The following is a 24,218-nucleotide window of genomic DNA, read 5'->3' on the forward strand; positions in this document are numbered from 1 at the left end:
CCTGGCTCAGACTGGTGCCTAGGCTGGCCAGCATTTCAAAGTCTCTGGAATATGCAGCTGCTTGGTTTCCCTGCGCAGATGTAGGCTAAATACTGATCAAACTGCCGTAGCCTCTGAACTTTGGGGTAAACTCGATTTTCCCTAGGTTAAGACAGGTATTGGATTAATCCAGTCCTCCACTTTAGTGACTCAATAGAAAAAACAGGGTATTCTTTTCGGGGAGTAAGGGATTATTTCATATAGTTTGCGATATTAACACAAAATTCCTGGCATGCAACAATAAGATATGCAGAAAAACAAGAAAATATGAGTACAAATTAAGAGCAAAAGTAACTACTACAATCTAGGTTTGAGAATATGCAAAAGAGACTTTCATTTGTATTACACATGTTAAGGGAGTAGCAGTGAAATGTACAGCATGTAAGAACAAATGGAAAAGTTCAGCAGAGAAATGCAAAGTATAAGAAAAAAACAAATGCGAATTACTAGAATTAGAAAATGTATCAAATGCGAGATTTACATAATGATCTTTACACAGGTTTGGAAATAGGATCTGAATTTGAAGACAGATTTCTAGACACTGTCAAACTAAAACACCAAGTGAAAAAAAAATGCAAAACTTGAATGGAGTAATTCAAACTGAAGGAACAGTATCGCGTAACGTAACATACGTGTAACCAGAATTCCTGGAGGAGAAAAGTGAGACGCGGGGCGGGTGGAAGAAATAGAATGAATAATCACCAAGTATGTTACACTGAGACTGCACGAGGCTAGACACTCAGGGGAGTGGTGATCGGAAAGACTAACTCCTTGTAACGGCAATGGAGATAAAAGTCAGTGGAATGAAGACAGAAGGAAAATTGTCTCAGAATTCTACAGAACATCCTCAGATACCTTTATCGGCTGAAAGCAAAATAAAGCTATCCTCAGACAAGAAAAGAAACAAACTTTGAGGGAATTCACCTTCAGCAGACCCCCACTATAAAAACTGGGGGAGAGCAGTCTTCAGGCAGAAGAGATACTGTACCACATTTGTGAATCGTACGCGATTGGCAGGAGGAAAAGAAGAGCGCTGGAAATAAAATGGGCGGTCTTCAATAGGACAGACCCTGAAAGTGGAGGGAAACCAGCCAAAGGGTTGGGGAAGGGAAATGGAAGGGGCAGGAGGACACAATGGAGGTGCATCTCGGACATCATGATGCACAAAAACTACGGAAGAGAGTCTTTTCTCGAAGCAGAGTCCCTTTGGGAAAAACTGTTCTACTGCACACATTTCAACAGTGTCATTTGCACCGAGTGAACACGGAATGTTCCCTCAGTGGAATCCTTTACAGGGGTTAGCATGGCCATGGTGACATGGAGGGGAGTGAGGAGAGCAAACAGAAGGGGGTTGGGAAGAATGCCAGGGTCTGCACTGGGCTCGGCTTCCTGTGGGCTGGGACGGAAGGGGACAAGCACCGGAAACCAGAGGAGAATTCAAGGAACCTTAGGAAGACATTCGGAAGGATTTACTGCATGGGGATAAAGACCAGGAAGAAAATAAGTCAAGGTTTTGAGTCCTCTGTCACTGGAAACATGGGGGCGGACAAAAAAAGTAGGATTCAGAAAGTATAGGTGATGATGACCTGGAAGTTAACAGCTGTTGGGTTTCTAATATTTTGAGAATAATAAGGTCACTTTTAAAGATGGACCTGACTCACAGACACACTAGAGGTATCAGTCCGTGGACTTAATAGCCAATTAAAAATTTAATACCACCACTTTCTATTTCATGGCTATAATTTTCCTTCTGACAAGTAAATTAAACTGTTCTCATCTCAAGGTGAGGACAATGAGGGATAATTTTTATATTTTGATCTATCTTGCACATTGAATAACCTCTAATGTTGATGTTGCAGCATTGACTCTGGAATAAAATTAGCACATTGCACATTAGAATACATTTGTATCAGCCCAATCTGTATTGCCCCACGTCCCGCTGCCCCAATCACAAGACGAAGATGGTACAATCTGTAAATGTGAAGGGCACCATGTGTATTGGCACACAAATCATTTTTTTAAAAAATTATTTTACTCTTTGAAGTCATTCATGTTACCTGGCATCCTGCAAATGTTCATAATGAACACAACTGAGTGGGAAAATTTTACTTTAAGTTAGAGAAACATCCAAGCTTTTCGGACAGACAATAAACCTTCATGAACTTTCTAGTATATAAGAGAGAAAAAAATCTCTGAGTTTTAACTGTGTTTCTTGAAAACACTTTAGGACATTTTGAGGCACTGGTGGTGGAAATTACCTGTCTGTTTGCCTCCGCTCTCACTAAATGTCTTCTTATCTGTTGATCCACGTCTGGCACCAGGAAGAGAACAAAATTTTCCTTCTTGACACATTGGGTTCAGGAGCAAAATCTGCTATAGCTGCTTGTGCCATTTCACAGACCAGCACCCTGGTTTGGCTTCAGGGGCCCCACCCACTGCGGGGACTGCGTCTCCCCAAACTTCCAACTCTTTCCTACCGCACCCCCGCCAGGCGGGTGGTTACTGCGCCCTTCCTGCTGCTCCGCTCTTCCTCCTCTAGGTGGCGTGCGTGTCCTCCAGGGCTGTACCACTGCCCACCTGGCCCACACCTTCCCTTTTAGCTGAGGGGGCTGCTCAAGAGCTCACGTGATAAATATAACCACAGACACCACGATGTCTAAAAAAGGACTCATCTTTAAGCTTTCTTTTCTAATCCATTATTTTTAGTATTAGAGAGTAAAAAACAACCATTTCTTCCCACATGATTAAGACTAGAACTTTAGATTTTTTTTTTTTTTTTTTTTTTTTTGCAAGGGAAGACGATGGCAAACTACACTTTGAAGGGAATCCAATTTAAAAACATTATTTAAAATCCTCTTTTCTATATTTAGAGTTCTAAGATTTGGTTGGGGCATTTGACGAGAACCATTTCGTTTCCCCTTCACTATCCTCTCTAAAGCTTTTTGCTGAAATAGTTTGGTCAGGCATAGAATAAATACCTAACCAGTCAAAACAAAGTTGGATTTTCTCTCCTCCTGTCTGTCTGACTCTCTGTCTGTCCCTCTCTCCCTCCCTCTCTCTCTCTCTCAATCACTGTCTCTCTAATATATCTAATCTGTCTATCTCTTTTGAGGCCTTTAAATTGAGGTCCTGAATTTGAATCAACTGGACATTTCTCAAGTTTGCCTTTTCCCTATGTGGGGGATTTCTGAAGGAGGAAGCAGTAAAGCCTTGTTTAATAAAATAGCTGTTGGCTCTTTGATTTATTTACAACTCCCCTTCTAAGGAATCCTTATCTGCCAGGCCCAGCCACTAAAATTCCCCAATAGGTGACCAGAGTTAATTAACAGAGAACCCACGGCCTCACTGGAAGGGGAGGAGATATTCAGGAGATTGGATTCTGGGGTTAGCAGATGAGGGCTCTCACATAGGCACCTAATCTGAAGATGCAAAGCTTTGACCAAAGTACAGAATTTTCCTTCTGTTAGAATTTGGCTTCTGAAGTCATTATTAAAAGGAGATAGCAGAGAGTGCTCTGATAAATCACCTTGTCTGGAAATCAGACTTCCTAAAATGCTAATTGAAATTGCATGTGTTTTAATTAAGACAACATCTGCCCTGGGCTGAACAGCATGTTTTGAAAAGCAGAGATGAAGGTGTGTTTCTAAAATTTCCTCATATTTCTTAATAAAGTGAAGCTCACACTGTCCCATGAGTAAAAACCACACCTGCATCCCTGGGTGCCTGGGAGGTTCCAGAGCTTTTCCTTGGGCATGGATGGACCAGGGTCAAGAGCTTGGGTACAGAAGAGCTATGGCGTTGTATGACGAGTGACCTTCAAGAGCTCTTGTCCCCAGCTGGAATGTCTGTGGCCCAGGGAACGGTGTCATCTGAAAGCCACTGGCATAAGATTTGGAACTAATAAAGCACACATTTCTCTTGACTGACAGAAGTCCACAAGACTTTAGAGCCTTCTGTTTTCCAGTTTTTTCCAGGAGATCCTGGGCATGCAGGGTGGTATTTTGAACCCAGACAGGATAATGCTGAAGTGGAATTTCATTTGTAGGCTGCAGAATTCAGACACGCCTCTGGGAATGACTTCCTGAGTAGCACTTGGAGAGACTCTTCATGGAGGTGGGGGTATAACTGTAGGTAACTGTTTATTCCCTAAGGAACATGCTCTCAAGATTAAGAGTTTGAGTGAAAATATGTTCAAAGTTTGGATGAAGGTAAGTATGACCAGGTGTAGAAGTCCAGGGATATATCTCTTAACAATTCAGCTGCGGGATCACTTTGGATACAAAGCTAAGCAATGTGAGGACGTCATGAAGATGTACCCTTCCTGTTTTCACTGTCCCCACCTTAGTTCTGCAAAGGAAAGCACTTTGGTCACCAAAGTACACACCTAGGAGGGGGGAAGGGGCCACTGCCATTCTGTGGACAACACTTCTACCTTCCTTATGGATATTTTATTTTCAGTTAAAGACAGAACATTTTATGTTGTACTTTAAATATCACCAGCCATATTTGTTCATAAACAACCTTCCAGCTGGACAGATATAATTTCTACCTGAATATTAGGCAGGTTATATCACCAGCCATATTTGTTCATAAACAACCTTCCAGCTGGACAGATATAATTTCTACCTGAATATTTAAGGCAGATTAGGACAGGAACAGAAAGCTAAGAAGGACTGACCGTCCACTGTGCCCTGAGCCCCCAGAAAGATTGAGAGGGCTGATGTGAAAGCTCTGCGGGGAGAAAGGAATAGCAATGGATTTACTACTTAAAAAGTAATTAACTCTGAGAAAGAAACAACCCTTATTTTTTTCATGATTTTATTAGCATGGGGAAGCATGCATGACATGCGTGCTTCTGGGTGTGCACTAGGACTCTGAATTCCTTTCTCTTCCATCTTTCCAGGTCCACATTGTAGAAAATGGCCTCAAACTGACCCTAAGAAAAGTCAGGTTCTGCCTTGTGCCCCTTTGAGGCTGGACTGGGGGAGAAGAGGTCGCCTGGACAGAAAGAAGCTGAGCTAGTTGATAAAGAGTAGAGAAGAATGTAAAGATAAAGTGGACAGATGCGAAGAGTGGCTCATATACTACAAATGTGTTGGGGAATCAGGGGAAAACTGTTCTTGCAGATTTACAAAGGAAGTGAATGAACCGTGCAGTGGTCAAAGAAGGTGAGAAGAGTCCTGCACAGCACAGAAGGAAGAGGCAAAAGCACCGAGCAACTGGGAAGGGCCAGGCTCAGGAAGCGGTTGGCGGGTTCTTCTCAGCCTAGGGACGCACACGAGGGAGTGGGAGGTGCACACGCTTCCCAGCCCTGGCTCGCATGCTGGGAAGCTAAGGGGCTGCTCTCTGGGTTCTGCCAGCTCTCCCCACAGAGGTGGGGCAGCCCTGCTAACACCAACCTCTGGCAGTGATAGGGTCACGTGCAGAAAAAACAGCTGTTTCTCACCCAACCTCAAATCCCTTCCAAAGCGTCTGCTCAGAGGCCTGGGATTCAGGGGCCATCTAAAATGAGCATCTTTCTTTCCTGTTTCTGGACACCTTGGAAAGAAGTACAAAGAGGCAGTCCCTCAGCTCCTTCCTCTCTCCACATGGGCATCACCGAGCCTTCTCTAGATCTGTCCTTCACAGTCAATGACCTGTGCTGTTCCTCCACCACTTTGGTTAACTTGCAGCAAATACATACTGAGTTGAAAGAGTAGCCATCCTCAGGAGGGGCCGCTGTGAGCTGGGATTTGAATAACTGGGAAACCAGTTAGTACTCTTGTGGCATTAAGGTTTTTGTTTTGTTGGCTTTTGTTTCTTTGTTGGCAGAAAGTGTGGCTTTGGGTAAAATAAAGGCCTGCCAGCTGCATCGGGAACTGTCCAAGTGCTGAAGTGGGTGGTGGTTTGCTAAACTGGATACAACACTGTTGGGCCTTTTCACTACAGTTAATTATTACCATTCTTTTTGAAAATCGTTTCTACTCAGGAAGATAATGAACACTTTTGAGGTTTCGGTGAAATGTACGGATGTGCATTCAGTGTGGCTGCTGTGGCCTGTCACTAAGGAGAACATACAGATCTATCTAGGGCGTGGTTATCAGCAGCTCCCAGACACATACACAGAACCACGGGAAGAGCCCAGGTGGGAAGACAAGAGAGCAGAGCATGCTACGTCCCTGTCAGTGCTACAGCGCACTTCTCACTAGGCAGAACAGGGCAGCGTGGTTACTGTTCCATAGCTTTGTTGGAGTTTTCCAAGAAAGAGCAACCATTCTTTCACTGCAACGGCGGAAGCTGGCTCACCCCTTTTTTATCTCACGCAACAACCTAGGGAGATCTGTTTTTTTATGCCGAGACTCCAGAACCAAGGATGGAAAGAATGGCGACTCTCTGAAATTCTGCGTGTATCCCTACCTGTAGTATATTTAACGAGAAAGACAAGCTGGCTTTTAAATTATTTATTGACATAAAATCCTTCAGTTGATTTTTTAATTTAATTTGCTTTCCTAGTGTTGTTTTGCTGACCTGGACTTCATTTCAAGAGGGTGGCTGGACCGGAGAAAACCTAGGTGAGTCATTAATTCAGCAGACATTAATTCATTCCCAACTATGGTTTACACACTGCTCCAGGTGCGTGGGGTATACTGAGAAACAAACAAAACCAAGTTTCTAGCCTTCTGTGGGCTCACCTACCACTGGGAGAAGGTGGCTGAGCAAAACACCAATAAGTATTATGTTCTACACAGGTGCTCACTGTATCATGCACCATGGGGTCAGGACTTGATAAACTGCAGTGAAGTTAAAATATTGTAAGCAAAGAGTGCACTGAATATACCCCGTCTGCTGAGCACACAGGATAACAATGCAGCACCGTAGAGAATATGGGTTGTTTCCCCTGTGACCACAGAGCTAGCTGGAAACTGCCCCTGGTGGTCACCGTCCATCGTCAAGAGGGTCAGACTGCATGTCACTGTCCTGGAGAAAGAGGAAAGTTCAGAATTCAAAACAGTTTCTAGGGACTGCATACTGCAGTTGAAAATCATAAGTGGAGCCACCTTGAGCCAGATTTGTATGTAGAAGGTGATCAGTGCTGTGGATAAACATCAAGCAGAGGAAGGGAGTGGAGGTAGCACATTAAATTTGGTGTTCTATCTATGTTTTCTTGGGAAAGAGATGAGGGATGACCTGTGGGTGTCCAAAGGGAGAGTCTTTCCAGCAGAGGGAACAGCAAGTGCAAAGGCCCTGAGGCATGATTGTGGTTCCTGTGGTGAAGGAAGCACAGTAAACCAGTGGCCACAGCAGAGATACTGATGGCAAGAGGCACAGAAGGTGAGGATGGGGAGGTGAGAGGGAGCTGGATTTGGTAGAGGTGTATGTGCCTTGCAAAGTCTTAATTTTAGACAGTGATGAAGCGTGTAGATGTAGTTTTGAGGATGTAGAAATAGTGTTTGCTGACACATGCTTGGGCAGGATCACTATGGCTGCTGCCACGAGAGTAGACTGTGGAACGAAGTCCTAGTGGGACTGGGGAGAGGCCAGCATAACGGCTCCAGCGAGAGTTGCTGGCAGTTCTGGACCAGGAAGAAAGCCAGAAAGATGTCAAAAGTGTCCAGATTCTGGGAGAATCCATAAGGAAGACCAGATTTGTTGAAGAACAGACTATGAATGTGGTTGTATATGAGTCAAAGAAGACTCTAGGGTGTTTGTCCTGGGCCCCAGAAAGGACGGTTTGCCATTTGCTGTGCTGGGGAAGACTCTGGAAGGGCCAGGCCTGGGAGGAACCCAGCTGTGGAGATGCTACATTTGAGATGCTCATCAGAATTGAGTGGTGAAGTTGGACCAGCAACTGGCCATCAGATCTGTGTGGAAGTCATCAGAACACAGACAGACGACTCCAAAGCCATGACACCACAGACCACCAAGGCTTTAGGTAAGAGATGACCAAAAGGAAAGGGAGTTGATGTTTCATCTCTTTTCTTGTTGTTCTTGGTTTGAAGTCATCACAGCTTTCCTTTTAATGCCTAAAGTTCTATATAGCACTTTCCTATAAAGATCGCTCCTTTGATAAAATATTTAAAGAATTAGCAAAAGTCATGTTTCCTTCCTCCTAGATAGTATCAAATGTTGTTTTAATAAATTTTTCTCTTCCATTTCAGTAAGAAAAATTTACTGACTGTGTAAAGCCCATGACTTAGATATTTTTCACTTCTCTTTCTAAGTAACTGGCTCCATTTCCTGTCTGGTGACATTTGATAGTGAAAGCTTAATTTAACATGGGCAGTATTGGAGCTCCACTAGCTAACTGGATTTTGAGAAAGAAGAGATGCCTATGAGCTAGAAAACCAATCAATAGTTCAGCATTTTGTTATATTTTAATCCACCAAAAGAAATAAAACACACAAACACACAATACCTAGTAGTTAGTATCTAGGCAGTAGACTGATTAGCTATTGATTTTTCCTCCATGTTACAGAAGAGAGAGGGTTTTACTGGAAGCACCCACACTATCCTGTCTGAAATAACTGCACAAGAAAAAGAAAAGTGTCTATGGAAAGGGATCTTTATCTTTTTAGCTAATGGCTTAGTTTAAATACACAAAACAAAATTCACGAAAATTTTAATTAAACATTAACTAAGTATACATATCAAACTGAGTTCATTTTATGCTAGCATAATGACTAAATGTTTATTAAACGCAGATTTGAAATCTGGGTTCCACTGTGAATAAAGAAATGGCTGAAATCCTGCAAATACTTCGGCTTTTACTGGTGGATCGTATAATGGCAAGAGAAAAAGTATCTGGTTTCCAGATCACAAAGGGCTTAGTGTATCACACCCGGGCTCCCACCTGCCCCAGGAGTGGACTCTGGCCACTCTGTAACTTCCTACCTCTGTCTCCCAGGTCCCAGATAAGCTGCACCTTAGCCATGGTGGTTGGCTCAGTTTCTCGGCTTCCCAGCTTCCAGATGCCACCCATGAACACCTGTCACCCGTCATTAGCCTCCTCTATACCGGATGTCTACCCACGGGGACAGTGGGCCATGGTGACTTGTGCGCTTTCCTAGTGGGACTCTGTGGGTTCCTCATTGTCCAAGCGTCGATCAACCTTGGCCTGAGCATCATTCTACCTGCAGAAAGAGGCACTGGAATGCCTCTCTGACCTCCCAATACTCACCTTTCCAAATATACAAGGCCCATTCAAGGCCTGGAGCTCACTGGCTCACTTCCATCTCCCACACCAAGAACCCCCTTCAGCTTGGGATCCTCTTCTCTTAAACACCCCATGGCCAGCCCCTCTCCCTCCTTTCAGTCTCTGCTCAAAGGTTACCTCCCAGCCACTCCTAACTGTAGCTCTCATTTCAGATCACATCCTTAAACTGGGTATCCAAATGCAGAAGCATGGATCCCTACCTCACACCATATACAGAAGTCAGCTCAAACTGGACTGCGCACTTACTCATGAGACCAGAACTAAATCTCCTGTAAAACATAGGGAAAAACTGTGGAAGATTGATCTGGACAAGAATCAGGGAAATCTATGGAAAGAAAGCAGCTTGGTGGCTGCCAGAGGCTGTGGGGAGAAGGACAGAGAAGTGCTGCTTCCTGGGTCCAAGGTTTCCTTGGGTGATGAAATTTTGAGGAACTGGACAGAAGAGGTGGTTATATTACACTGGGAATCTACCAGATGCTACTAATGCTGTGCACTTTAGAATGGTTAATTTTATGTTATGTGAATTTCATTTAATTAAGAAAACATGACGGCCTCCCTCACCCAGCTCCATTCTCCCCCTGCAGAACCTTTCTCACACACCGTGGGATTAATTTATTTACTCATTGCATCTCTCTCTCTCTCTCTCTCTCTCTCTCTCTCTCTCTCTCTCATACAAATTCCATGACAACAAGGCTCTGTTCTGCTCACTGATATAAATCTGGGCCTAGAACAGGCTTGGCATAAGGTAGGCTACGGACAAATGTTTGTTGAATAAATATGTATTACCACCTTAATGCATCACTAATAAAAGGTCCTCAGTATTTCCTAGGGAGACAATTAAAAAAAAAAAAAAACAGGTAAGAAGCCAGAGTGTTCTCATACAAAATACACTGAAAGCACGCATCCTGTGGGAATCCCTCAGCACACCACATGGGAAACAAGAAGCCTGACAAAGTCAGAGACTGAGACGACGAGTTTATGGGCTGAGCATGTTGTGGTCATTTCTAATTCGCAAGGATTAAAAATATCCACACACTGCATTTTCTTCGAAATTCTAAAAGATCAATCAGCTCCTTGGATTTACAGCAAGAGTGCTAGAAAACATGGGGCCTCTCACGAATACACTATTTCTGCACCTTTACGTTCTACATCTGAATTCAACCACATACATCCAGCAAGACATGTTTTCATTGACAAGCCAGGGCCTGTCAGCAGAAAACGTACCAATGAGCTCCTTATTTCTGACATCCAAGGCCATGTTCCGGAGCGCCGTGGCCACTGCACACACCACTCGGTCGTTGTCTATTCGAAGCAGCTCCACAAGAATGGGCAGGCCTTTCTCTTTCCGGACAGCAGCTCTGATATACACGGACCACTGCCAAAACAGGGAAGGCAAAAGACGTCAGCAACAGAGGCAGGCAGCCCTCTACGTGAATGGTTCGTGTGGGCTTTCAGACGGCTGTCTACAGGAGACAGAAAGCTGAATAATCAAGACCTGGTTATAGAACAGGTTGAATTTGTTAGACATGCCTTGAAATGCTTTAGCTTTGTTTTTTGCCTTGAACATATGACAGATTGATGAATCACACTGCGTTTCTCTTGTGACCAAGACTTTAGTACTTGAGTTTGAAAGCCATTTGTGGGAAGTGTAGGCTTGATGTTTGGCGATATCAAAGTTTGGGACAGGGAAGACTCCCCCTGGATATTACATGCAATAAGAAAAAGAATCTGCCAAAAAGTAGGAAGTGGTATGGGCTGGATATGAGCAATTTACTGTTTTTAAAGGCCATGAATTTGGAAAACATACAAAGGAATTAGTCCTTTTTTAAGCAACATAGAGTAAATACAAATGAAAAAAAGGAGGAGCAAGGAGAGGTAAATAAGATACTGAGAATCAAAACAGAAAATTGTAAAATCATTTTTAAAAACACTAACATCAAAAAGCATTATGTGCCAGGAAATTATTCAATGTCTTACTTATAAAGCGAGACCCTGAATTTGTCTTGGGTCGGTGATTGTTGTTGGCCTTAATGGCACACACAGCTAATGCTCCACATTCCTGATTCCTGGCAGCATCAGGAAGATAAAGCATTCAGAATGGATTCAGTTAGCAAACTGTAGATAGGGCTGCTTATCAAACGCATGTACATATGCTTTAGAGAAGAGTCTCCCAGAGAAGAGTGTGAGACAGAAACATTGACAGAGGGTAAAGTAAGGGTTCAATCTGCTGCAATTTAATTTTCAGTCTGAGCGAATCACATTCCTGGAAGAAGGTCTTGGATTCTGAGGGAGCAGGGAGCGTTCTCCTGGGGAACAGGCCTTCCCCCCTCCCCCACCGGGCCCTCTCCTCCCCCCTCCCCCACCGGGGCAGGCACCCCAGAGCTGGCTCTCACCTGTGGCAGGCAGGGAGCCCCCTCTGGCAGTGAACGTAGGGCATACGCCATGCCTGCCACATCCTCAGCCCAGCCCTGCATGAAATATGAGATTAAAAAAACAAACAACTTCATCCCATCCTACGTTAGAAGAAGTCACATTTACAAAGTTTCTTATCACCATCACTCAATAATGCAGAGTTTCCTCCTTTCTGCATGTCAAGCTCAGGAAACCCGAGGTGGTCATCAAGCAGGTAAAACTCACGAGGGTACCTCTTGGTCGCAGGGATCACTTTTACAGCCCCACTCTCAAAGGGCAATGAGATGGATGCTAGGGAGTCTTAGGTACGGAAATGCATCGAGATTTGAAAGCTACTTATTGAGATTTGGGTGTCTGGGTCTGACACTCCTTCCCAGAGGGGAAAGTGCTTCCAACAATGTATCCAGTCCGCACGGTAGACGTGGCTTCCTCTAGACACGTTTGCTGTGCCTATGACTTATGTCCTTCTGGGTCGCAAGGTCCAGCCCACAGCAGACCAGAAGCCTGGGTTTCCTCAGCCTTCTGGTGGTTGGGCATTTCCCAAGACTAAATGGGGGACGCAGCACAGGAAGAGGTTGGCCATCAGAATACGGGGTCTACATGGATGTGCTGCCCATTCACTGTGGCACTGGGAAGAAGGCTGGGTCTCCTGAGTGACCTCAGGGAATGACCCTGGCAACCTGAGGCAGGTGAGACGGGAGCCTGAAGGACTCCTCCCAAGCCCCCTGCAAAAGGCTAGCATCTGTGGAATCGTCTAGTTCTCCAAACCTCATGGAGGTTGACAGTCTTATTTTATTGATAAGAAAACCTGGGCACTGAGATGTTAAACAACTTGCCCATGGGAGTCTCCTGGGCCCTTCCGCTCCATTCCTGCCCACTTGCTATGGTCTCGTTCCCTCCTGCCTCATCCTCTGCTCAGGCTCCCAGGCCGTGCCTTGACCCCTCTCCGTCCTTCCACACCGACAGAGGAGAACTGGCCATCTCCGAAAGGAGCCAACAAAGGATGGATATGACTTTATCCTTGGAAGTCCAGCCACTACGTTCCTGCATGGTGAGTGGAAAGATGACTTGGAGAAAAGATGTCTGGAGAAAATAATGACAGATTTGCAGCTTTGACAGGAACGGATTGTGAGTAACAACAACAAAACAACAACAACAGCACAACAGCAGGTATGCAGAGCCCTCAGTGTGTATGAGCTTTGGACACACATTTTTGATGTGGGTAAATAGTAACAGTGACACGTTCTCCCTACATGAAGAGGAATAAACAGACAGTGGATTTGATACTGAAATTATTGATGCATGGAAAGTAACTTTAATTACTCTAAAACTGTCAGTTGTGTATGTTTATGTGTATGGAGGATTTCCAATATGACCACAGCATGTGATGACTCGGAATAAATCAAAAGGTGTTGAAAATTTTTACAAGTTTTCTGGCCATTCAAACACATCTGCTGGTAACGCTCTTGGAGGTATCAGCCTACCTGTCCTGGAGGAAGTCACATGTATCCCATATGTCGCCCAGCTAGGAGTTAGAAGGGAGGATGCAGAGTACAGGTGCAGGTATTTGAGCAATGGGGTGTTGTAGAGAAGGGTGTATGAAAGTCAGAGGCTGAGGTGGAAATCTTGGGTGTGAATCCTGATGCTCTGTAAAGAGATTGAGCACGGTACACACCGAGCAGCCAGTGAGGGTGCGGACCAGGATGCTGTTAGGAAGATGAGATCGCAAGCTCAAGACAGGCTGCTGAATGGCTGTAATGAGGACAAGGAAGAGAAGCAGCAAGGGCAGGGGGAGGAGAGAGAGGGAGAGGAAGGCCAAGGAGGAGGAGGATCTGGCCCAGGAGGAAAACGGCAGAGGAGCTAGACTCTGGCAGAACTGTTTAACAATGAGGGACTCAAGAGGACCAGGATCCCGTAAGATATCCCAGCTAAGTAACACTGAAACTGGCTGCCAGGTACCGCTGTGACATCTTCCAGGCACAGCAAGTCATTCCCACTTTACAGGTGAGAAAAGAGAGGCACAGTAAGGCAAATGATCAACCAAGTCTGGAGTCTTAGAGTCCGTGTCCACGATTGCTCGTTTCTTCTGCCCTCTGACAGTGAGTATAAAAGCTAGGGCCATAGAGGGCCTTAAGGGACACATTAACCTTGGTCTTCATTTTACTGTTTTTGGCTTCAAATAATTCGTTTGGCATTCCACTGAACTCATGATAAGGACCACCGAGTACGACTAATGAAGATACTGGGCGTTTTGATCTAGAGTTTTGAGAACAGCTTGCTCAGACTTAATAGATCTGGCCCAAGAAACCATGTATCACTGGGATTTCTTATTTGTGACAGGAAAGGAGCACATGTGTTTGCATGGGACAGGACAACGTGCTGAGCTAGTAGATGCTGTACTCCTGGCCCATGTCTCTTGTGAGGGAGACGCTCCGGCCATTATCTGGTGTTGTCAGAATGGGGCAGAAAAGAAAGCAACCAAAGCCGAGTGTTCAAGGCCAGAGGACACAGGTCTAGGTGAGGAACGGGACACAACTGGAAGGTGCAGAAGAGGTTAGAAATAATTTCCTCTCTCCTCAAGATCCCTACAGCACCTCCAAGCTGGGGGCAGAAGACACAGTTTTGGAAGGAAGAAAGATGAAGTGCATTGTGAAGGCTGCTTTCCTGAACCCTGAAAATGTTCCCAGACAAATCCCCACTGTGGGTGATGATAAAAGTCCCCCTTGGAGATGGCAGAGTGGAGAGCAGACAGCAACTCTTTAGCCTTTCTTGGGCTAGAGAGGAGGCTGGGCAAGATCAAGTGAAGTCTCCAGGACCACTGGACTGCAGATTGCTCCTGTGCCCCAGTATGGTAGAGGACAGCTGAGTGTTTCACGGGCTTAAAAGAGTTGTATGTAAGTCCACCGAGGAAGGGGCCAGGACCCAGCACTGCAGAGGGGTTACTTGGCCAGGCGGCACAACAATGATGGGCATGGAGAGGACGTGGCTGCTCCTTGGGGAGTCCAACTGGGTCAGAGGCAGGTGTGGGCCAACAGCATGGTGGACTGGGACAGGCCAGTCACGTCCACGTGTGTTCTGACCAAGTGGCCGAAGATACACATCATTCCTGACTGAGAAATGGAATCAGGTCATGCATGACCCAATCCCCATCCCCTCTGAGGGGTTCCAGTTTGACCCCCAAGTTTAGCTTCCCCTGCACAGGGTGGAGAGGAAGAGGGCTGACCAGAGAGCAGTAGTCATGCCTGAAGCCTAAAGGGAATGAGAGTCAGTTCAGGTTGGTTGAAATTACCTAGAAATGTCTAGAGCACGTGCTTTTTGTTTGTTTTTGCATCACACAACATGAGGGCTCAGAGACAAAATAAAAGCAAATTCTGCAAAATGATGTTAGCCGCACAGAAATACATGCCCAATAAATCTCCTTGCTATATGCATTGAGAGCTTGGTGACAAAGTGAGGTTGGTAATTTTTTAACCCTTTATGCCTAGGCTGTTTAGTCTTACATGGATTTACAGGCCTTTTACCCTGAAAACTCTCAGCCTGTCTATAAACTGATGCCCATAATTTTTGCAAAAATCTCTCCCTTGTTAAACTGAGGCAATTGCATTAAAGCTGATTTATGTTCCTAGAAGATTAGCAGTGTAATTTGTTTGTCCCTTTTGAAATCCTAATAATTTGCTAAACAACTAAAGATAATGTTCACCTTTAAGTACAAAATAATTTCTTCTGAGGCTGAACCCATTCTAGTGTTAAAATTCTCAATTTGTTTATTAATTTTCTATTCTTTAACAGTACTCTTGCTTTAGGAGTACAGTTTGCTACTTAATGCTTTTCTGTCAGATGGTCATTTCCCACCGATGTTATTAAGTAGCCATTTCCCCAGTTGATTCTTTTGAAGGAAGCACACTTCAAAATCTAGCTCTTTAGAATATAATGTAAGCATTCTGAAACATTTCAGCATTCTGTAGTGCCACAAGGCCACAGTGCAGGAGTCCTCTGCTATAAAATGAAAAACACACACATGGAATTTGGTACAGATTGTACGAGATTCTGAAATTTGCTTGTGAGTTTATTTGCAATACCATGTTGCTTGGTGTGGTATCACAATCTCATGATCAGAGGGCAGGAAATATCCCTCTCCCGAAAAACTATTCATTGAGTCTTATTTTGCTGGCAGTTTACTATGAAAATGCATAAAATAACCAGAAACCATGCACTTTTGATGCACGCCTCCCTTATTATCTGAATCACTGAGCTTTCCAGTTGACAAAAATACCATGGTTGGTGGCTGCTATGAGATTTGTGAAGCAACTGAATGGTGTGTCAGGCTGGCCCTTCCCAGGCCGGGGTTTCCATGCAATCAGTGGGTGCGGGATTCTGACCTCAGTTTTTTAAATTCAGAGTTGTCATAGTATTGTACATTTTTGCCTTCAAAAATCCCAAAATTTATTTTGGAAAGTGATATCTCTAAGCAAGAGAATCAGTGGAGAATGTGCTTTTTTTGATTAAATAATAAACCAATTTAATAGATGCAAATGTTGGTTAAGGTAACAGGAGCCACTGCACCTTTAAGTGTTTAAGTATTTTTTCCGCTTTGATTTTTTGAAATGCATCAGGTTAGTGCAAGGAATGAATTTTATTGCATGTATTCATTCAAAGCTGAAAAACTAATGACCAAAATATTAATGAAAATATTAATGTCCAATTAATTGCTGACTAAGAGGTCTTTCTTTGGGCCTTTGTGGTCAGAGCAGGTGAAGGGTCAAGTTCAAGCAATAGCGAACCCCTAGGAAGCACTTCCTGCTCAAAGAAGGACAAGGGTACTGTTCCTCCACTCTCCGATTAGCTCAAGGATCAGTAGTTTTCAATTAAAAAGTTGCTTTTAAAAATGAACCTCTTTGAACACAGGAAGGTTTCAATCGTGAAGGCTATCAGACATTGGAGGTGTCATCCCTGCTCACAGCTGGCATTTAGCAATGTCTTTTGGGGAATTACATGTGACCCTTTTCGATGCAGGCCTGGCGTGGGTCTGAGACAGAGGCTGTCTTAGATCTCGTTCAGAACCTCCTGCGTTTCCCTCATTTTGGTGTTGCAGGCACAAGGTGCTGAGAAGGCGAGGCTGGCAGGCCATGCCTGCCCTCTAACAGTGGGTGTGACGGACACAGAGACAGGCTCGAGCCCACCCTGCGTGCACAGATAAAGCAACAAAAGGAGTTCAGTTGTTTTCTTTCTCACTTACTAGACATCAAGCCAGAAAACTCTTCCTTTAATATACCTACTTTTTCTTTTTAAAAATAGTACATCATGGGCAGATGGACTGGATTTCATATTTTATTTGGAGCCAGAAAAAATATTTCATTTTGGAAATATTATGCAATTTAAAAATTTTTGGTGATGGGGAAGGGGAAACCTGAATTTGTCTCCAGGGCAGCCTGGGGGCATTGTGTTGATGAGGTCTTTCACTCCTGCAATTATAAAGCACAGTTCTTGATGAAGCCCAAATAGTAATAAATATCATTCTACTTTAACAAGATAGTGTTTTATCTTGTCACACAAATTGTATATATCATCACATCTTTGTCTCATTAGAAAAGGGAAATTTATTTTTCACGAATCTGGATTTAGATGGCCTTACTGAAAACCCTTCTTTTTTGTTGGTGGAGTATGGTTCTAGGAAAGCATTTATCTCCTGGAGGTTAGGAGTGGAGTGCACAAGTAGGTGTGAGCTTCATTTTTGTAGAATGTTTTCTGCTGTTGAGTTTTTTCCTTCTTGCTTCTAACTGATGGGTGGTAATGATGAGGGTCCTCTTGTGAGTTCCATGCTAAAGAGAACAGAATGGCTCTTAACTTAGGTGAATTAATTCTTCAAAAGTTCCCTGCCTTTGATCCCTGCCCTTTCCTGTGACACCAGGGGAAAGTAACTCCTGTCTTCTATATCTGGAACATAATTGAAGATCTCTTTGTGAACGCAGCTAGTATATCCCTTGATAATAGTCTAAACTGATGTAGTTAAAGGGATTCTAAATAACTGGATCCTAGCTCTACCTACTGTTGCTGGAATGTTCTTCCTTCCTCATCACCACTTCCTCGTTGAAATGACCTCAGCTACACCCTAAGCTATCCATACTCCTATCACAGCATTTGTAATGGCTTGTTGAACTTTCTGTCTACATGTTTATTATACCATAAGGGAACTGAGTCCTATTCATCTCTTTATCTTAACTGCCTTCCATTTTCTGGCCCACAGTGGGAGATTTAAAAATGTTTAATTGATGAAAGAGCATGCCAGGTTGATTTACACTCTCCGCTGAAACGATCTATGCAAATAGGGTCAAAGCCACTGCTGTCATTAATGGGACCAGCGAGTTCTAACCATGTCCACAAGAGTACTGCTAGGGTTTGAAGAGGCTACCTGCACCACTGGGAGCTCAAAGTCATAAAGTCAAATAACTCCCATGATCCTGTGGCCGTGGCTATGGCGCTAGAACCAGATGCTTGCTTTTCTCCAAGACTGGAAGAGAAGGATATCAAGGTGGCAAGTCCTGAATCAGCTCGTATCACACTGAAAGTATTTCAACTGAAGATTTATGTCAGAATCTCCCTCTGGTATGGCTGCTTGGCTGGTCAGGACGTCCATTCCCAGGTTAGCCTGTGTCTGAAGCAAGACTCAGAGGAGCTTCATTTTTAGGTACATACATTTACAACTGGTCTAAGTGTCGTGGGCGACCTGGAAATCTCCTTGAGGAACACATCATTTGACACTGAACTGCTGATACTAAACCTAAACCAGTTTAAAAGGTGAAGAGCCCAGTGGGCTCCCAGGTTTCTGTACCATTGGTAGAAGCACCTTCCCTTCTCACCAGGTCTCCTGCTTAAGGGAAGCACACTGTCAACGGTACTGACAGGAAACTGGCTTCCTTTTCACAGGGAACACACCTGCTTTTAGTTGGATCACTTTAAAAATTTTTCTCTTTATTCCTGATTTTGAGCAATTTGATTAGGATGATTCTTCTGTAGTTTATATTTCTTGTGGTTGGGATTCTTGTAACTGTGAGTTTGTGGTTTTCATTAAATTTGGAAAATTTGCAATCATATTCTTTCAAGTATTTTCTTTTTCCTTTATCTCTTCTCTCATTCAGGGACTGCAATGATGCATATATCAGGCAGTTGATGCTCAGTGCAGGCCTGCGCTTCTTTTTCTCTTGGCTTTTCATTTTAGATAGTTTCTATTGTCTTCAAGTTCACTAACCTTTTCTTTTGTAATGTCTCATTTGGTGTTAATTGTATCACAAGTATTTTTCATTTCAAACACCATTTTTCAATGCTAGAAATTTTATTTAGTCCTATCCCACATTTTCTATATTTTGATTTAACTTTCTGAACTCGAGAATGCAGTTATAAATAATTTCATGCCTGCTAGCTCTAACATCTCTGTCATTTTCGAGCTGGTTTCTCCTCATTATAGATTGCATTTTCCCTTTTAGTTGATAAAAGGGCAATTTTCAAATGGATAGCAGACATTCTTAATTCTAATTTGTTGGGTGCTGGATATTCTCATATTCAAGAATGTAATTCTTTCCAACTTTAGTATATGTGCTGCCAAAGCGAGCATGGGAGTGTAATTTTTATTCCTAGTCTGCATGGGGATATAGAATGCAGTCCATTCATTTGGCAATTGCTGTTTCTTTGGGGTATTACTTTCAAGGCTTGGTAGGAAAGACTAGAGCATATTTTGTGTAGGGCTAATTACTTACACTGAAGCAAGTTGCTTCTCCATATTCTATCAAAGGGCCCATGAATTATGAGGTTTTCCTATCTGGCCCCTTGAAACACACACTATACTCACCTGCTGTGAGAGTCACATTGCACTGTTGTCGGGATTTCAGGTCGTCTTCCCCAGCTCTGCACATTTTCCTCACGCATGTGTTCATGGCTCACTGAGTACCAGGGGACTCTCCTCACAGGTTCCTATGGCAGGCTCTGCCCTTGTGGGTTCTCTGACCCATGGCTCCCGTCACTGTGATTTCCCTCGATTCCTAGCGCCGACTTGTGGATGCAGTGCACTTGCAGGCCTCGCAGGGCCTCAGTCCTTGTGCCTTGGCCTTCAAACTCTCACAGCAGTGACCTGGGAGTCACAGGGCTCACCTTCTTCACTTCCTGTTTCTCCTGTTCACTGCCCTCCATTGGCTAACGTTTGGTATCTTACAAAAATCCACTGTTTCATACAATTTGCAGTTATTGTTTTTTTTTTTTCCTTGAAGGAAAGTCAGTTTGGCCTCCCAGTTGGAAGAGAAGTCCCTCTAGCTCAGCAGTTTCTACAACTTCTGAATGGAGATTCGTAATTTAAGACTTCAGAAATAAGACTGTGCAGTGACAGTGAGGAAACCAAGGCCAAGCTATCAAAAATTAGATCTACCCTCTATTTCATTTGGCTGTGCATGATATTTACAGCAAGCATAATTTTTGGTGTCGATACAACCTCCTAGATGTCCACGAATTGCCGGGGTCATGACTTGGATTTGGGCATGGCCCCTTCCCATCTTCTGCTAACTGGGAGGGGCCTGTCTTGTTCTGCCTCAGGCTGGTCATATGACCTCTAAGGGTGCCATTGCTAGGATCTTGCCACTGGGGCAGGGCCCTCAAATAACTGCTTTTCTCCTGGCCCTGGCTTTTACCCATTAGGAATAATGCTCCATGCCCTATTTTCACCATAATCTTTCAAAATTCTGTTTCTTTGCATTTGCATCTTATGCTTTGCCTTGAGCCATTAACTGGGACACAAGCGAATCACATTATCTTAAGTGTCAAATGATGAATCTTACTTTTATTTGTTGCACTCCACTAATCTGTCCTGGCTCACTTTCACCACGACACACCATCTGCTAAGCTATGCCACGTTCAGTGTCCTTCTCCAGAATGTCGTCTCCGTCTCTAAGGATAAGCCTCAGATTTCCCAGTTCTTTCACATATTTTATTCAGTGGGATCACAAGGTAGAGATTCTGTTTCTGTGGATCTATGTTGCTATCACGTCATCTCTTTGGATATTTACAGGTCATTCTCTTTTTTGTTATAGGTCATTTTCAAGATAAATGGTCAAACAACACCCTTTGAGAAGAGCCATAGTCTAGTCGTAAAACTGATAATACTAAGATATCTAAAATGTTTGTTTCCATAGCCAGCACAGATGTATTTCTACAGTTCAAGCCCTGGGTTTTCATAAAGCTCAATTACAGTGGAAATAATCCATACATGGGAGTTGAAAGAGCATTCCATCACGTTTTGGAAATCTCCAAACTACTATATCCAGTTGATTTAATATTCTTCAACAAACAAAATCACCATACTAGTAGTAAATGAGAAAAAGTTAGCTGAAGTCCAAGCCAGCTATGCAGAATATTTATCACTTTGCTTCCCCATAACGTCATTACCTTCTTCTGATGCTCATAAACCACACAGTGAGTATTTTAAAGTTTAAAAAGTGTTTAGAGCCATTATGAAGATCTAGTTTGCTAGTCAATTTGTCACAGAAAAAGAGTATTGCAGGCTCTTCTCATAAAGGGAAGTTATTGTTTCAGTCGATGAGGTCCATAAAAAGCTGTCTCCATGCAAAATTCGGGTGCTTTACCACCACATTTCTGTTTTTGTTGGTTCATAAAAAGTTAAGGACACTAAAGAAATACCACTAAATTTTGACAGATGCTATAAAAACACATTCTCTGAACTCTAGATTTCTAATGGTGACTCGGTCAGCATGAAAGTCTGTGCTGTTGTACATCCTAAGTCAGGACTTTAATCATTCAGGATTTTTTTGAAATCATGTTTTTTCTCAATTTTTATTTTTGTATTAGTACATAATAATTACATTTTTGTGGGGAGTTGGTACATGAAATTAGGGCTTTTAAAGTAAAGACTTCTTTACTTGGTTTGTGTTTGAGTCATTCTCAACTACTTCAAGTTATAATAATTTATCGGTGCTTGCTTTAATCAAAAATCTTTAATTTTCTCTAAGAATTGTTCACTTTCCTTGCCATATAATATAGTAAATTAATAAATGATATGATAGTCTGTGCTAATGTGATTGCCTACAAGCTTGCGTATTTGTATTTTGGTAAGAAACCTCTTAATTACATATGTATATATTTATAAACACACAGAAATACTTGTTAGCGACCCCCATTTGCCTAGAATTATTAGGCAAACAGTACTTATAATAATACCAGTATCCTAAGAGTTAAAATTCAGCTTTGGTCATTGGGACATAAATGTTTCTAAAATGCTTTTTATCCTATGGAATTTACTAGTAATAATTTAATATTTTTGTGGTGACACAAAGTCAGCAATATGCCTGGTAATAGAGCAGTTATGGTATAGCCCTCAAATGACCTCGGCTATTTTTTTTTTTTTTGTTCTTGAATACTTATAGTTACTGAAAAAAACTCTTCTGTTGTTTCTCTTTTCCACCAGGGCATCACCTCTTGCTTCTGTGGGACATCTTAGGTATGTGTGCCTGCTTAGGAGTGACCCTCCCAGACTTGCTCCTGTGTTAGCTAAAGTCTGACGTGAACAGGGGGATCCAATGGCCACAGGTCCTCAACTTGGTCTAGGACAGGACAGCCCGGTGCTGCTGACTTGGCTCTTCTGTCCCTTTCGTAATAGTCCTTACTTGGAATGGAAAATTGTATAAAGTAAATACCCTCTGGATATGCAGGCATGAATCCCATGCTGAGGGTAACTATGCTGGCCTAAAATTTGAGATTTTTGCACTGCAGTCAGCAAGATGCTACCGCCACGAAGAGCAATCCTCATACTACTTTCACAACTGACATTATGTAACCCAAAGTAGGACAGAATTTGAAATATACAAAAATCACTCTCTTACTCCTCATCTCTAACAACTCAGATGTCTCTCAGCAGCCTTCCCAGCCGACCTGGCTGCCCTGAGACCTTGTGTCCAGAAGGTGACACAGGGCATCGGCCATTGTGGTCTGCAGGGCTGAGCAGTGCTACTGAAAGCCTTGGCCTGCTGGGCATCCTGAGTGCAGACCAAGAATAAAACGTGGTTTTCCTATGACTCCTCCAATCCCTTTTATATTACACATCACACTTCTATTAGCATCAAAGAGCCAAGTCAAGGGTCACAAAATGTGATCACCTGAGGATGGCCTGGCACGTAAGTTCTGACTGACGGACAGATGTTTGTAGAGAAAGACTTGTGGACAGACACCACTGGAGTTGGTGTCAGACCTTTTTTTGCTCAGCAAAGCACAGGCCAAATAGTGGGGTCCAAAGAGATAAATGAGACTAGACTGCTCACGAGGTTGTAGGCGGCAGACTCCCTTCCAGGAGCCCTTAGGTCTTAGGAGCTGTCCAAGGGCCTGAGGTGCAAACGAAGGAATGCACATTGCTCACACTCATCCTGAATCTGGTGTTTAGGCGCAGAGCAGCTCTCAACTTCACGTTCACTAATTGTCATTCTGCACTGTTTAAGGTACTCATAGTCTGGGTCCGTGTAGTTCAGGTTTCAGGCATTCTATTTTGAACTCTAGAAGCTTGACTGGGGTACTTTACGTATTATTCCTATCTCCTCTTAACTTGGAACACATGGAACACAGAGCTTTAAAGCTGAGGCATGCAGTCAGAATTGTCTGGAGCCCAAAGGCCTTGCTTCATGTTCCAACTGTCATGATGAGGACCCCTGTGACTCTCGAGGAACGTGACAGCTGGTAGAGTAACAGCGTGGCTCAGGGTAGCACGCTTCATTTGCCACCGGCAAATCTGGGTCAGAATCAGCCTGGAGCCCACTTTCCCATGGCAATCCAGTCAGGGACATGAGGCAGAGGAGGGGGTGGGACTGCGGCCCCACAGAGTGACAGCCCCCTGGGACAACACCTCGCTCCCCTCCTTGCACCCTGTGCTGAGACACAGCTGTGTGACGTAGAATGAGAAGCCATGCACGAGGCTCTTCTCTCTTTGAAGACAACACAGATGAACCCTACGAGGTGACACCGATGCCCAGAACAGGCAGAGCCTTGGTTTGATGTAGAAATTGAGTCACAGCTGCCTAGAGCTAAGCTAAGCTTAAAGGGACCTAAGATCTAAGGTCTACTTCAAAGAAGTGATTTTCACGATGATCCCATTCTGGCTTCCTGAGGTCCCGTGCCCTCCCGCTTGTAAGGCCACCTTTGAAACTTTTCTCCGCCAATCTCTGGTCAAAAGCAAGAGACTTCTGCACTTGTAGCCCCTGGATACTTTGGGTAGAAACACTGGGGATAGCTTTAGGGCAGGGAAGGGAAGGGATAACTGGGTGTATCCCAGAGAAAGAAGCCTGCTCCTGACTCAGCAGATGGCTACACAGACTTTGTCAGGGGCTGGGCCCGAGAGCAGGGATGTCACTGAGGCAGAAGGGAGTGCTGTAACTGCCCTGCCACACGGGAGATGAAAAACCACAGAGGAAAAGAGGGAGGCGAGGAGAAGGCAGACATCAGAAGGTATAAGCAGAAGGGCTGTGTGTTAAATATCAATGCTGAGGCTGGTCTGGGTGACCGTGTGGCTCTGGGCTTCAGAACATTATCTGTG

At 43.8% G+C, this 24,218-nt stretch overlaps 1 protein-coding gene across 2 annotated transcripts in view; it reads right to left on the reverse strand.

Moving 5' to 3' along the window:
- The window catches only part of Ctnnd2 (catenin delta 2), a 376,658-nt gene that overhangs the window by 95,945 nt on the left and 256,495 nt on the right, over positions 1-24,218 (reverse strand). Inside the window, exons 10-11 of one of the 2 annotated variants that reach the window (XM_010611974.2) lie at positions 11,626-11,700; positions 10,457-10,607 (exon numbers count right to left, since the gene is read on the reverse strand). In XM_010611974.2, the coding sequence (XP_010610276.1) occupies positions 10,457-10,607; positions 11,626-11,700 (226 nt within the window). The remainder of the gene's footprint in view (positions 1-10,456; positions 10,608-11,625; positions 11,701-24,218) is intronic. The other variant, XM_010611978.2, reaches the window with a different exon arrangement.

This window comes from Fukomys damarensis, unplaced genomic scaffold (genome assembly GCF_012274545.1).
Source record: "Fukomys damarensis isolate Sample0158 unplaced genomic scaffold, DMR_v1.0_HiC HiC_scaffold_1, whole genome shotgun sequence".
Classification (NCBI taxonomy): domain Eukaryota; kingdom Metazoa; phylum Chordata; class Mammalia; order Rodentia; family Bathyergidae; genus Fukomys; species Fukomys damarensis.